Genomic DNA, 14,686 nt, shown 5'->3' on the forward strand with positions numbered 1-14,686 from the left:
GGGTCCTCACTGGGGAGACCTTGGATACTGAGATGAAAATTGTCACATGGAAAAAAACCTCAAATCTTAATCAGATCAATTAGTTCTGCTACAGTTGCTCGCTTACAGTCCTTTTCCCAGTTAGGCTCCTTCTTTGCTAGCTTTTATAAACTCAGAGGAGTTCTGTTGGTAATTATAAAGGAAATTGCTTTTATGCCATTTTGCTTTATGCTTTTTTTACTCTACCGAAGACACAGTGTCTTTAATATCTACACTCTTACAGGACACTTAAACGTATAGTAGTCTAAACTATATGAGTCCTTCCACCTGATTCTCCCAGGCACCCCAGCTCATTCTGGAGTTCTGCTTACAATTTTTGCTGAGCTTAGCTGTGTAGTTGAAAAGGTTACCACCCTCATGAGTCCAGCCATTTCCAATGCTGGAAGTTATCACCCGCATAGGAACAGGGGTATTTTAACTTAAACTGCAGAAATCAAAGTATGCTGAGGCATAGGGTCGCAATCACAAAATGGGCTTGCAACCCCCGGTTCTTCTGGTTCCCCATGCCAGGAAAGGAGTGACTTTCAGAATAAGGGCAAAGCAGAAGGCTGAGGACAGGAAAATTTCCAAATGCCCTAGTTATCCAAAAGGGAGCAAAGAGCCCTTTGCTACTTCCTAAATTGCTTTCGCAGAAGTCTACTGGAATAATGCTATTTCTGGAACTTGGTCGTGTTCTAGTTGTTCTTTTCCTTTCTGTGGTGGACATGTTCTCTTTCTTTTTCCTTAATCTTTCTCTTCACACCTTCTTCTTTCAGTTGTTTTTCTCTTTTTATGTCTTGTTTAGACGTTTTCTTTTTAAATTGCTTTTCCTGCCAGAAAAGAGAGAAATCAATATAAACATATGTAAAATAAAGAACCTGTCACTGCCTTGATTGTGGAGGCTGGAAAAAAGGGTTTTCTAGTGACTACTTCTTACAGGTGTTCTAGTACTTATTAATTACACAGCACAGACTTAACGGTTGATGTGGGGAAGTTTGCAGGATGTATTTAGTTCGCTACGAGAATTTGTTTATGCATTTATAAAAATCTGCCAAAATCAAAAGATGGCAAACATATAAATACCTGAAAAATATCTTACAGCCATAGGTACTTTCTGATTATGGAGCACCTGGCTTTACAACCTTACTATTTTTAACATAATTCTTTGGTTTGTAATGATACTTCCATGGTAGTTAAAGCTGCCTAATATTTTCCATTGTAGAAGACTCTCTTTTAGTTGCTTGTTTCTTTCTCAAGTCTTAACTGTTTGGGTTGAAGCTTTCTATACTTGCTCTCTGCCTCAGACTGAATAGTTTTGGAAATCTTTATTAAAAATTACATAGCTCTATTCAAGAATGGTCTCCAGACAGAAGTTGGTGGGAGGTTCAGTTTCTTATTTTACAATGCCACAATTTTTATTGCTTTTTCTTTTGAGTGCTTTGCCTCTCCTGAGAAAATCCTCTGGAATTAGAACTGGGACCAAATGTTTGGCAAACAGATTGTCCTGGGGTAAAAGAAATACTACTTACTGTCCTCTGAAGACTCAGATAGATTTGGATGAGCTACACCTTTGAAAATCTTTTTATGTATGTTCAGAAACTACAGACTTCAAAAAGATTTATTTCAGTGGCCTCAGGCTAGAGGTAATGGGTAAGGTAGTGAACATAGGGGCTGAGCAACACCCATATATATTGAATCAGACTCACATGACAGGGGACATACCTCCCAAAACAAGACACATGACCATAGAGAGCCAGCAGTCCAAAGTCATAGGAAGGATGGGTAAAAGCAGAGCTAATGCCAATGCCCTGCCTGGTGGGCAGTGCTGCAGCTTCCCTCTGGTTGGGAGTTTGTGAGTTAGTGGGCTCAAAGCCAGGGAGTTTGGCTGTGGAAAGGTTAAAGAGGGTCAATTTTCTTCCTCTGGGAAAGCTTGCTGATACCTCATATAGCTGCTTTGTTGTTGTTTTCTTTACCTCTGTTACTAATGAAATAAGAAGCTGGTTACTTTGTCCAGAATGGCTGGTGTTGGAGCCCTCAATGCATATGCCCACTTGGTCATCTTAAATGTTGCTGCAGTGTTTGGCTGTTTCTCTCAGGGAACTGGTAAGATGTTGCTTCTTTTTTTTAATAATTATTTTAAAATTTATTTCTGAGAGCACCATCTCTCCATGGTGGATAGTCTGACTGTAGAAACTACAGCACTTACAAATCACCTAATAAAGTTTGAAGAGCACTCTGGGATTCATTTGATAAGAGTGGCTGTATAAATGAAAGGCTGTTAATTGTGCAGCTGGCTGCCACGTGCAGTTAATCCTCAGCACAAAAGCACAGTGAAATGTGCTCTATGAGCAGTTCCGATCCAGAAATAACAGGGAAGGAAAGAACAGAAGCTCAGGGCTACCTTTCAGCTCTGTGATTTACACCGCCCACGAGGATATCTCGCAATGTTGGCCACGTATTTTTCAGCTTGTTGCCAATCCTCATGCCATCGCTGAACTTGATACTGAGGCTGGGACTTCATAATTCTATCCAGAATGGCGCAGTTCTCCTGGTTCACTTTCTGTACCTCCTGTTTTTGTTTTTCTCCATTTAAACTAGATGGGAAAACCATATAAGCAGAATCAAAATTCTTCAGGCTTGTTTGTGTTCCCGTGCTTGGGAACCCAGAATGTGACATATCTGTCAATCTTGTGTCAGGGGAAAATTTGCCTAAGGTTTTATACCCCTCCTGTAGGAGAGGGACTTGCTCCTCCTTGATCTGCATTGACTGGCCCTTGCAGCCCAATCCTTTTGTCCTTCTTAAGAGCATAGTCTTTGTTCAGTACCTCACAAATACAGCCCTGCCTATCTGGAGGTTTGGTACATTTTACAAGAGGAAAAATGCTAGTTTTATTTTGGACTAATGCCAACCCTCCAGTCTTGGAATTGCTGTAGTGCGGTACTGTAGGTAAGGGCATGGCTTAACATGATGCTTAACAATCAATTTCTGTCACTTAACTTTATTTATGTACAAACCTGATATACCAAATTGGGAAGCATGAAGACAATGGAGACAAGCGTACTGCCTCGAACTCCTTGGAAATGTTCTGTGGGTTCTTAGACTGTAATTTCCCAGGCAGTTGAGCTGATCTGGTAGCAGTCTCCTGCCACCAAAAAAGGGAAAGCCTTACTCTTTTCCTTCCTCTGCTCATCTCCCCACTGCTCCCAGCTGTGTGGTCTTCTCCACCCCTTGCACTAGCCCTGGAATTCATCACTTTGCAGAAAGTGGCAGCAAAACTATCCAGGTTCATTTGTTTTTGTTGGGTTAGTTTTCTGCTGCTGTCTCAAGTTTAATTAGCTAATGGAGAGCTTTGATGAAAATCAGAGCTTATCCAAAGAAAACAACAAGAGTTTGCCACTCGAATCAGGAAGAGAGAGAGGGAATGAAAAGGGGGAGGATGCTCTTCTCCTTCCATATTTTGTGGATCACACCTTCTGCAGCAGAGTTAACTGATGCTTGTCGATACCTGCACTGATCTGGGTACTACTCACTAGGGACAAGCCATAAGTGCTATGATGTGGATTTGCATAATGTGGACATGACCAACTCTGTTTTCAAATCATTTCTGTCTTCCCAAGGAACTGTGCAAATGTCAGGATATTTGTGATGGTGACGTGTAGTGAGTTCTACTTAGGTCATTTGCTGTGATCTGCGTTTTGTTGTCTGGAGACACTTTAGGACCTGATGAGCAGTCAGTCTGTCACGAAGTAGTCTGTCTGTAAATGAATCACAGGTGGTAACAGCTGCCACCTGAGTTATACAAACCATTCTTTTCACTTCAAAAGCTTGTCCCTGCTGTTGACTGGTCTTCTGTGCCCTATTCAGGTTGTAAATTTTCTCCTGAATCAAAAATATGTAAGGTGGTTCTCTCTAGAGATAAATCCTCAAGGCATATTTTGCTTAGTCTCCTTTGAGCAGTAAATTATATTTGATTTCTGCCTGCTTCCCGCTCCACTTTTCTTTTTAATTTAAATTCTATTTTTTGCTCAGTTTTTATTTGATCTCTAAGCTTTGGATCTCCCTCTTTCCGGTGCTGTCTGTAGGAACAACTGGCAAAGTCAGCAGCAATGACTCACTTAGCAGGAACAACAGCTTTGCTGTGACATATTAGGTTTGCTTCATTTATTTCCCTTAAAGTAGGGCAGTGTTCTCTCTCTCTCTCTTTTTCCCTCCCTTTTTTTCATTCCCTCAGTTATTAAACTGAAAAACTAATTTAAAGCCATCTTCTCTTCAACAGAGGGTAGGAGGAAAATGACCCAGCATTGGATTTCATGTGACAGGGCAAGCAAATGGCTTTCTGAAGTGTTGATTATACCTTAGGCTGCCTTTTAAAATATGTGTCTTCACAGAGCAGTTTATCCTTAGTTATGTTTGTCACTGGGAAGGTAACTTGATAACTACATAGAAATAGTGCTGCTGATATTACCTTTTGGCCTTATAGTAATTTTTGTTGTCGATTTGTCCTTTTGTACTCATGATGCAGGACATCTTCTCCAGCAGCAAATGGTTGTCTCTTTCGATGATGGAAAGTTGGTCTTCCTCCAACTTTGTGTACAGAAAGGGTAAAGAAGTGCTTTTGTTTTTACAAGGCCATAGCAAGCAGCACTGATACCTAACACGGTCTTCAAAATTGCTGTTCCCTTCTCTACACAGAGTGTAACAGTCACTGATCAGGTAAAGCTCTGTGCTAGTGTTGAGACAACCCTTTGTTTCACCATTTTAATGGTGATGCAACGAGAGAAAGTCCTTTGCAATGCTGTGAATTTGACCCTGAAACACTTTCCTGCAACCACAGCAGCAGCCTGCTTGATTATCAAATCTGTATAAGCAGAATTTCTATAAATATTTGTGAATGTATTTTCCAGGATCATCATTATCATTTGTTTCTCTAGCAACCTTCATAGGCTCTCGTCAAAATCTAGGATTGTGATGAACACTGTACAGACACATGATGGGACTTACCCAGGCTGTTCTGAAGTCAATGGGCATCTTTCCGTTATCTTTGGTGGGCTTTGGATCAAATGGTAGTTTTTCTATTGACTTCAGTGAGATTTGTCCAGTGCAGGCCATTTTTGTCCTGCAGGGGTTGCAGGCAAGTGTAAGAAAAGAAGCAACAACTGGGTGTAACAAAGAAATGGAGAGAGATGTATAAGGCAGTATAAACTAGTTCTGTTCATTCTCAGCATGATTTTAAGCCTCTTTACATTTGATTTTAAAATAGAGGATGTTCATAATCTCAGTCTCTGAAGTTACCAGTGTCAAAAGCATGATGAAAATTGAAGGAGTCCAGTGGAGGAGAGAGAATCCCTTTAGATATCCTGGGGCACTGTCTAATTTGTAAAGAATGTTACCATACTGTTTTTTGAGGAACACCAATCCATGACCAAAAGTGTTTTTGTGGGGATTGGGAAAGAATAGGGGAGAAGTGAAGAGAAAAACCTATTTCCAAGGTTATCTGAGTCCCAAGAATGCCTTCTCCCTCAGGGCTGAGATGGAGGTAACCAGGGAGAGGCTGGATGGAGAAAAGCAGGGAAAGCACCCTTTTCATAGCTGGACTTCAACATCTTATTCTCAAAAGCCTCTCAGAAATAGTCTTGTTTTGAGCATGCTAATTCGCTCTTCTCCTTTATCCTCTTTTTTTCCCCCCATATTTGATTCTAGGCAGTCCAGAGATATTGCAAGTCCTGTATAAAACAAATAGGAAATCCTGCTCATCCTACTCTGATAGTTTTGAGTAGCTAATGTTAGAGTAGCAGGTTATTGTAGGGAATCTAGTACATCTGCCTTGCCTTGACCAAAACAGGTCAGATGCTGGTCACACCGTAGTATAAAAGTACCTAAAACTGGTGCATTAAGTAATCCCATCAGGGTCTGAATAACCTTGAGGAGAACAGCTGTAAAGAAGAACTGGTTAATAGAAGATTGCAACATTACAGGTGGGTTTTTTTTTTCTTTCTTTCTGTAGCAGTTTGGAAAGGAGGATGAGAAAGAGACTAGGACCACAGCCTCACTTCCAGTTATCAGGACCTGTAGTTCAATGGAACAGGCCTGAGAGCAATGGGTTCCTGTTGGTGGTTTTTCTGTTAACCTCTGTGTGAGGGGGGCTATGCAATATTTCCTTTTCAAAGGTACTTTATCAGTGTCATTTTTACAGTAATAGGAAAAAATTAACAACAGCAATTGAATCCACATCCTAATATAGCATATGATTTTATGCATGGAGAAGAAATGAATTGTTTTGCTGGTGAAATGATTATAAGGTGCCTGGGGATTATTATGTCACACAGTGAGATGATAAACAATTTTAAGGAAATTAATTCTGAAATCCTTACATGGGCTACGCTCCCATTGCCTGAGGGGCACTGTGTTGGAAATTAAGTCTTTGTCAGGGTTTAGCTGCACGTATTTTCTACTGTGCTCATGTTTGGGTTTTTTTAATTCTTGTTGTTTCCTTTTAGTAAGCAGAGTTAATTAGGTAACAATTTATTTTCCACTGTCATCTTTTAATAAAAAATTGCCTCTTGGGAACAGTAAGATTTTGAAGGATAAATGCCAGTCAAGGCTACCCATTGTTATTTCATGTGCTTTGAATATGTTAACATCCTATTATTCAGTTCATTGCTCTGTGTGTATCTTGATGATTGTGCTATTCTTGTTATTCGTGATTTTTTTTCATGGCTGTGCAGAAGTACCTTTTAGGAGGCTTTTTGAACACTTTAGCACTTGTTAATCTGAAGCGCTCTGATTTCATCAATAATCATAAAGATAAAATAAGTTATTTAATGAGGCTGAGAGTGTGCTATTCATGGATCCTGATAGTCCTGTTGCAACAATCACTGCACCAAGGAAAAAAAAAAAAAGGCCCTGAAATTGTGACCATCTGGTAGTCTCTTTGTTTCCTTTGAGAGGAGACGTGAAGGTAGGCATGCTAGTGCTCAATGAAATAACCAATACTATACCTTCAGCTTCCCTAACTTCAGATGAATGTGGCTGTATATTGCAGGGGCACTTGTGTCCACTAATGGTTTTGCTGCCTGGATCTGCAAGAGAAATGAAATATTTGTCCATTTTTGTTGGAAATACCCATGCATATCATTATGGGAAATCTTTTAATTCTCCTGTTTTGTTAGCCAGCAGTAACACTATTAAACATATGATTCATTGTATCAGCAAAGCCAGACTTGCCCAGAAGAGTAGTAGTGCGAAATCAAAATGTTAAAGGCAGTTGTTCTAAAGTTTGCTGGAGATGCAAAGTGCTCTTTTTGTTGGAGAAATGTAAAAATACATACAGTCTGTTTACAGTGGTGTTGATGTTATGATACAGGAAAGACTGTCTAAGAGAAGGCAGGCAGTTTTTATTAGGCATCCAGCAGAAATAAAAAGGCTAGTTTAAGAAAGCCCTAGGTACTTCTAAGCTGTGTCAGGTCTTCCAAAGGGATGCACATTTAGGATGCTGCCAGAAAGAGGTAAGCAATGCTGGAAAAGGACTTCTTGTGTTGAAAGTATTCCCAGGCCTTTTCGTATTAGCACTTTAGAATGATCATCAAAAGCAAATTGTGCATCTAATTATCATAATGGAGTTGGTTGTTCAGTGGCACAATAATATTTATCCCCATCCTGACCTAAATAGCCATGCAATATATGAGCAAGAATAATCTATGAGCTGTCTTGGACTGAATAATACCCATGGAAGAAAAACTGGTAACGGGGAGTGGATTTAGAGACAGGATTTAGAAGGGAGACCACTCTCTCTCAAACTGGGGTCCTACAGGGAGTGAGACTAGATCAGTTAAAACAACTATACCACGACTTTTGTCATGAAGTATATGTGATAAACATTCTCCCTCTGTTGTACCTCAGACCTGAACTGTTCCGTATCAGGCAGACTCAGGCTATTTAGAACCATTTTTCAGTGATATAGAAAGAAGAGAGAAATACTTGCTATGTAAAAAAAAGAGGCTGCCAAGTAAGAGCAGCAGGCACAGCACCAACGCAAGCCCCATGCACTGCCTGAGTGCAGCAGAAGTTTTCCCCGTCTCTTTCTGTAGCAGCTTTGTGATGAGCGGAGGACCCAGCTTGAACCCCTGGTGGCTGACCTGTTGTACATACTACCAGGACAGGCTCCTTGCTTTTATAACAGATAATTTACAGCACAGACTGGGACAATGTTTAGCAGTTTCTAGCTTTGTCTGGAATTTGCTTGAACTGTTTGGATGCTTGTGAAAACATGAAGCTGTTTTTCTGTGGCAGTCATCTCTGAGGAGGTGGGATCCCAGAAGGGGCTGGCTGGTCTCAACTCCACCTGATTTCAAGGGGAGACGAGAGTGCTCATCTTAATCTTTTCTAGATCCCATCACATTAAAGAGCTGATTTTTACTGGATAGCAGAACTAAACTTGGTAAATCTCTGAGGGTTTCAGTGATTTTGGCTTCTGCTGCTGCTAGCTCCTCTGCTTCTTCAGGTGCTTTAAATTATCATGCTATTAAGTTATTTAAAAAATAACTTTAAGAACACATGCAATTTGTAAAAGAGGGATGTTATTGTATCAGTCAGTAGAAGTCACTGTTGTGAAGAATAAAATGTGGTATTTATGTATACTCTGATTTTAATTTATAGGTATACAAACTGTATCAAACTTGAACAACAAAAGGTGGGTTTAGAAACAACATTTCTTCCGTGGAATTAATTTTCTGGAAATTGTTATGATTGCTTTCTTTTTTGTCTTTACATGAGTAACTGTAAAAGGTAAAATCTGGTATTTTTTAAGCCCATGCTAATCTCTGTTGTGGCACTTGCCAGAGCCATGGTGTTTTTGGAGACATTTTATATTTAATTCTATGCAGAATGTTGCAGAGAGGACATGTAACTCTGCTTTTTTCCCCCCCGTTCCTTTCTTCCATTAGAAAATAACAAAATTGTTCAGGCTGGAAGAATTTGCTCTTGCATACATAGAAACATGCTGGCATTTTTTTGTACCATAGCATCATGGAGAAGATTATTCCTAACTGTTGCCGTCTTTTTAGTGGTCTTCTCCAAGAAGTGTACCTTTTTTATTTTTTTATATGTTACCTTTTTTCCTTCCTTGCTCCCTATTTTTCCCCTTTCTTTCTTGCTCTGTTTTTTGACTGTTGTGGGTTTTTGGGTTTTTTTTTGTGCGTTCCTTCAATGCAAAGCCTGCACATCACCAAGAAGAGGCCCTTACATTTTCTTAGAGTGATCCCTGTCTCCATTGGCAGAGCAAAACCCTGTGCCACGTGTGGGCTGTGTCATTCAGGACAACCTGCTGAATTGCTCTGCTGCCTTCAGTTACACCAGCCCACAGGTACCACTGCTCTGGTAGCCGGCGTTCACTGCAGCAAGCCTGAATTTATGCCAGCAGAAGGCATGGTGAAATTTCCGAGCAACTAGCATGGGAATTTAGGAGCATGCCAGCATGACACCACAGGGGCACTTTGAAGAAGCCTCTTTTTGACCGTTGGAGACCTTGTTAGTCACTACTTGAGCCAGGTGTGAACCCTGTAATAAGGAACAAAATTATGTACCTGCTAAGCCATCCTTTGCCCAACATGATAGTTATTCTTTCTCTTTGCTTACACTCAGAAATTAACATTTGTGTTTAATCCAAGAGCAGTTGAGTTGTGGGAAATGTTTTGTTCTCTATAAATACATTTCTTCATGATGATATCTAACCTCTATTCTTGGCCTCTGAATGCCTTAGCGCATATATGAAGTGCTCTGTATGCTGAATAACGAAGAGTTCTGTATGCACAGCGGATGCCGAGAGTATTTCAGCTACACTAATATCAATTCCCTGTTTTAAAAGAGCCACTGTTTAAATAGCCATGCTTATATACAATAGTAGGCCTCTTGTGGTTAATTCACACATAAGGAAAAATATTTATTTATTTATTTCAATATTGTCAATTTGGTTAGAAAAATATGTCAAATTCAATTCTCTACCTCATCTTTAACTTTTTTCCACCTGCAAGTTAAATTATGAGAGGAAGGAAGGAAAGGAAGGGAAGGAAGGGAAGGAAGGGAAGGAAGGGAAGGAAGGGAAGGAAGGGAGGAAAGGAAGGGAGGAAAGGAAGGGAGGAAAGGAAGGGAGGAAGGAAGGAAGGGAGGAAGGAAGGAAGGGAGGAAGGAAGGGAGGAAGGAAGGGAGGAAGGGAGGAAGGGAGGAAGGAAGGGAGGAAGGGAGGAAGGGAGGAAGGGAGGGAGGAAGGGAGGAAGGGAGGAAGAGAGGAAGGGAGGAAGGGAGGAAGGGAGGGAGGGAGGGAGGAAGGGAGGGAGGAAGGGAGGGAGGGAGGAAGGAAGGAAGGGAGGAAGGAAGGGAGGAAGGAAGGGAGGAAGGGAGGAAGGGAGGAAGGGAGGAAGGAAGGGAGGGAGGAAGGGAGGAAGGAAGGGAGGAAGGGAGGAAGGGAGGAAGGGAGGGAGGAAGGGAGGAAGGGAGGAAGAGAGGAAGGGAGGAAGGGAGGAAGGGAGGGAGGGAGGGAGGGAGGAAGGGAGGAAGGAAGGAAGGAAGGAAGGAAGGAAGGAAGGAATTTTTATACAGTTAATGAAACAGACCTGGTCTGGAAACAATGAAGAACTATTTCTTCATATTAAAGCTAATTATATTGTGATACAATCTTCCTAAGGTAGCAATACAGTTGAATCATCACTAATGGTATTCACTCTTTATGGATTTTCAAGAGGGAGCAGTCCTGCATTATTACTGACTTGGAGCAGATGACTGAACGAATCTTTTTCACATCTAAATTTGATGAACATCATTATAATAACTCTAAATGGACACAAAAGCTATACCTACATTTGCTGGATATTCTTACAATACATCTCTTGTACCTTATTGCTGATCAGTAGTTTTCCTAGCAGTATTAAGAATGAGTAGAGAGATGCTGTAGCCTTTTGGGGTAAGCTTATTCTTTCATGAAGGCCTCTGCTCTTTATCAAACAGTTGTACCTACCCTTTTCTTGTGTTCTTCATACTTCGCTTTGTCCCATTTTAGCTGAAGATATTTGTTGCCACATGGTAAAATTGTCTGGCATCTTGCACAAAATAAAGCATCTCTGAATCTGGGCTTTAAAAACAACAAAAAAACGTATGAGTAATGCCAGTCTGAGCCTTTCCTAAAGCAAAGCCCCAGAGACTTGTGGTATGTTTGTAGCCAGTCACGTGGGGGTTGTCATGGCATCGCTGCTCAGAAAAAGAATGAATAGCTGGTGCTAGCATTTCAAACAATACATTTAAGGAATAGCAAACAAGAACTGAATGTTATAGCAATGCATTCCAAAGAGTATTTTATTCATATATAAAATAGATTACCAATTATACTTCACTAGCCAGACCTACCTCCTTGCTGATGAAGGAAAGACAGTGGTGTAAGCTGTTAATAATGCTTCATACACTACGGTAAATATGCCAAGAACTGTATAATAGACTATATTTGCTGAGCCTTGAATCGAACGGCATGTCTCAGTAATGCTCCGAACAAACCCACAGTGGGAGGTGTCATCTTTTGCACTGCAACAACTTGTTTAAAACATTTTGTTTTTCATTGATTAAGTATGCACTTTTCAAAAGCCACAGCAAATATGTTCATAGGGAAATAGTTCTGGTTTTTAATAGCCTTTTCACCTTTCTTTATCTGCATGCCATCTGATTTCTAATGAGTTACTGAAAGATCAAACAGACTTGCAAAAGCCAGTTATTTACCAAGCTGACCACTGGTTCTCATGTAGGGCCACGTAGTCTTTCATTCTTCATAGGCTATGTCCAGTAGGGAGATGAATGGGCAAAGATGTTTTCTCAGGCCCACCCAAAAATTGAAAAGCTGCTTCTGCTCATTTAAGCTCAGCTTGGCCTCCTCCAAAGCTGGGCTTGAGCTGACACAGCTCATTTGATGTTTCTACCCTTGTGGTGCGGAGCACCCTGAAGCTGTGTCCAGCAGGCTGCCCAAGGGCTTCGCTTTGGCTCGTGCATTTTCCCTATAAGGCCCGTAGCTCCTAAGGAGAAGACTTGAATTACATCTTACCACTGTAGTGTGTCTTTAAAACAGGTAGGATAACGCATATTATACAATAGCACTGAGAAGTGAGGAGGGAACCTATGTCTAACAGTACCAGAAGTCACTAACCAGAATGGGTCTGTACGAGGATGAACCACGGGATATTCCATTTTAGCACAAGGCTGTTCATGCAGGTTGTTCTTACACAGTGTTTCATGTGGGTGCAGGGGAAGAGCAATACGCCTCACACAACTACCCAACACAGAATCAGGGCCAGTGGTCTCTTGAATCTGTATCTTGATTAACTTTTGCATTTCAGTAGCAAAGTAAGGTTGGCTATAGGGTGATTTTTATTATAGTTGGTGTGAAATGGTGTTTAAACACAGAAGCAGACAAAATTAAAACCTTGATACATACAAATTTTGCTGCAAGGCAAATAATGCTCTTATTTTCAGACAAATGATGGAAGGAATTGAAGAGTGGGTTTTTTCAGATGCTTGGGTTCTTGTTATTCTCCTGTCAATGTAACAAGAAGTTGTGGAGAATGTCAGTAAAAATAATAGAGTACAGAGTTGAAATGCATTTTTTCAAATATATATAAAATCTAACTGTGTACATTAACACAATTCTATTTTGTTCTTGAGCAAATAGAAATGCTTAGGCCCTTGTTTGCTTGGTGGGGTCTTGGCGTCGGTCTTTTAAATGCTGCATGTGCAATGATCTGTTATGGATAGATCGAAAGGGCACCATTATCATTATCTTTTCATTGATTTTGATGAAGCCCTTAAAATATAAGGAAAACTTAGCCTCTTACATTGGTGGAAACGTGGCCCAGTAAGAAACTGAAATCACCTTGAATAGTTTCTCAGCTGCTTCTGAATTGAAGTTTGTGACAGAAGGGAAGTGGCCTTAAACTTCCTCTGTGGTTATCTGTTCTCTCTCTCCCCTCAGAAACTGTGGCCCATATATGCATTCATTCTAAACTGCGTTTTGTGTGGGTTTTTGTTGTCACTGGATTTTGTTTTGGACTAAAGAAAGAAAAACTCAGCAGTTTGCAGTTTCAAAATTGTCTGTCTTTGTGTCCAGCAGGTCCTTTCTGTCAGAAGGTGGTGATGGAAGACAGGAACAGCAGGTCCTACCTCTCCTTCTAATTTCATGGTCTAAACTTACAGCTACAACAGGATTTTTTAGAGTGGCATTTCACTGCTTAGTCAAAGTAGTCTCATGAAGTATCCTTAACAAACTAGAGGTCTTGGACATACTACCTGTACAAGATAAAGTAGATATTTGGGAAACTTTTATTCTGTATACAATTTTATGAAGCAACAGCCATGGGAATTTCCATGTTGCATGCAGAAACACTTGCATGTAATTTCTTAATAGCAAAAGGTACTTGCTGAAGAACAGATGAGAAACAAGTAGATGATGAATGTACGAAGGTTTTTGCAAAAAATGCATTTTCCACTATACATCAAGACACATGCCTTCACATGAAGCAGAGAGAACTGTGTTTTCTGCAGCATAAAAGCAAGATGGTGAATACCAGACTACTTTTTCATGTGGCAATTTTGGAGTGTGCTGAGCCTCTTTGAGATCTCCGCACCCTACGGTTCTCATAGGTTTCTGGCTTAGTTTTTTAGTCTCTTTTTTGTTTTGGTGTGACTTTTAAGCAAACCTGTTCATATAATATATAGGGCTGTAAGGTCTGTGGGTGGTATTTCTTCGGGAATTTGAATCTTGACTTACTTCCCCCTTGAACTATGTTGCAAGGTTAGTGAGTTGCTGCCCTTTCCCACTGTCTTTGCCAGAAGAAGGACTTGAGCTGGCTCAGGAGCTACCAGCTACAGCAGCTGCTTATGCCTACAGCCCAGTTACGGAATAAGTTAAAGAAGATGCTTCTTCTCCCACTGCATACCCAATATAGATCATATTTTTGGAGGTACCATGACGATAAGTGCCTTTTCCGCTGTTTGCTTTTGCTGTGAACTTTGTATATATGGTAGAAGAACGTAAGAGGCTGAGTGTACATTTTCTAAAGCTTTAAAGGTTTTCTGTATGTCTGAAGAGGAAAATAGGTCCTGGGTTTTTTTGTTGACAGCTTTGCTGGTTATTTTAAAGTTATGGCAATTTCTTGCTTTTTCTATGAAGTGTTTTACTCCGACTGACTTTGAGCATGTGCACAGGCTGAACTGCAGGATGGGAGTCACTTGTGGGTGTATTTGAAGATTAGGCCCAGTCTCCCTTCATTCATTGCCTGTCCCTGGATAGGCATTTGGAGATGCTGAGAGAAGCCTTCTTTTTTTTTTTGTCAATTCAGCATGTTACATTATAGGATCCAATGCTGTGACTTTGACCTTGCAATCACACACCCTTATCATATAATTCCCAAGCAAACCACCCGATGGAGTAGCTGAAGAGTCCATCTGTAGTCAGGGGGATAAAAAAAGCAATGGGAAAACCTGCTGTGGTGAGTGGGACCCACTCTGTCTGTGCATGCAGCATACCTAGCCGCTTCCATCTGAGGGCTGCCTGCAGTCATGCAGAATGTGTCTTCATGCATATGTGTGCGGCAGAGCAAACCCTTCCCAGCGTGGCAGAAGTGCCTGCTGCGCTGAGTG

The 14,686-nt window shown here is 40.8% G+C and overlaps 1 protein-coding gene across 1 annotated transcript; it reads right to left on the reverse strand.

The window, feature by feature from the left end:
* Positions 1 to 2,422: 2,422 nt before the first annotated feature.
* Positions 2,423 to 13,225, reverse strand: CFAP97D2 (CFAP97 domain containing 2; the record flags this gene model as incomplete). Its single annotated transcript, XM_082014433.1, has 5 exons — positions 2,423 to 2,612; positions 4,485 to 4,603; positions 7,018 to 7,098; positions 11,028 to 11,141; positions 13,208 to 13,225. The coding sequence occupies 5 exons, from the start codon at positions 13,223 to 13,225 to the stop codon at positions 2,423 to 2,425; spliced, it is 522 nt and encodes a 173-aa protein (XP_081870559.1).
* Between the last annotated feature and the right edge of the window lie 1,461 nt (positions 13,226 to 14,686).

This window comes from Phaethon aethereus (assembly GCF_964289735.1).
Source record: "Phaethon aethereus genome assembly, chromosome: 1".
Taxonomy (NCBI): domain Eukaryota; kingdom Metazoa; phylum Chordata; class Aves; order Phaethontiformes; family Phaethontidae; genus Phaethon; species Phaethon aethereus.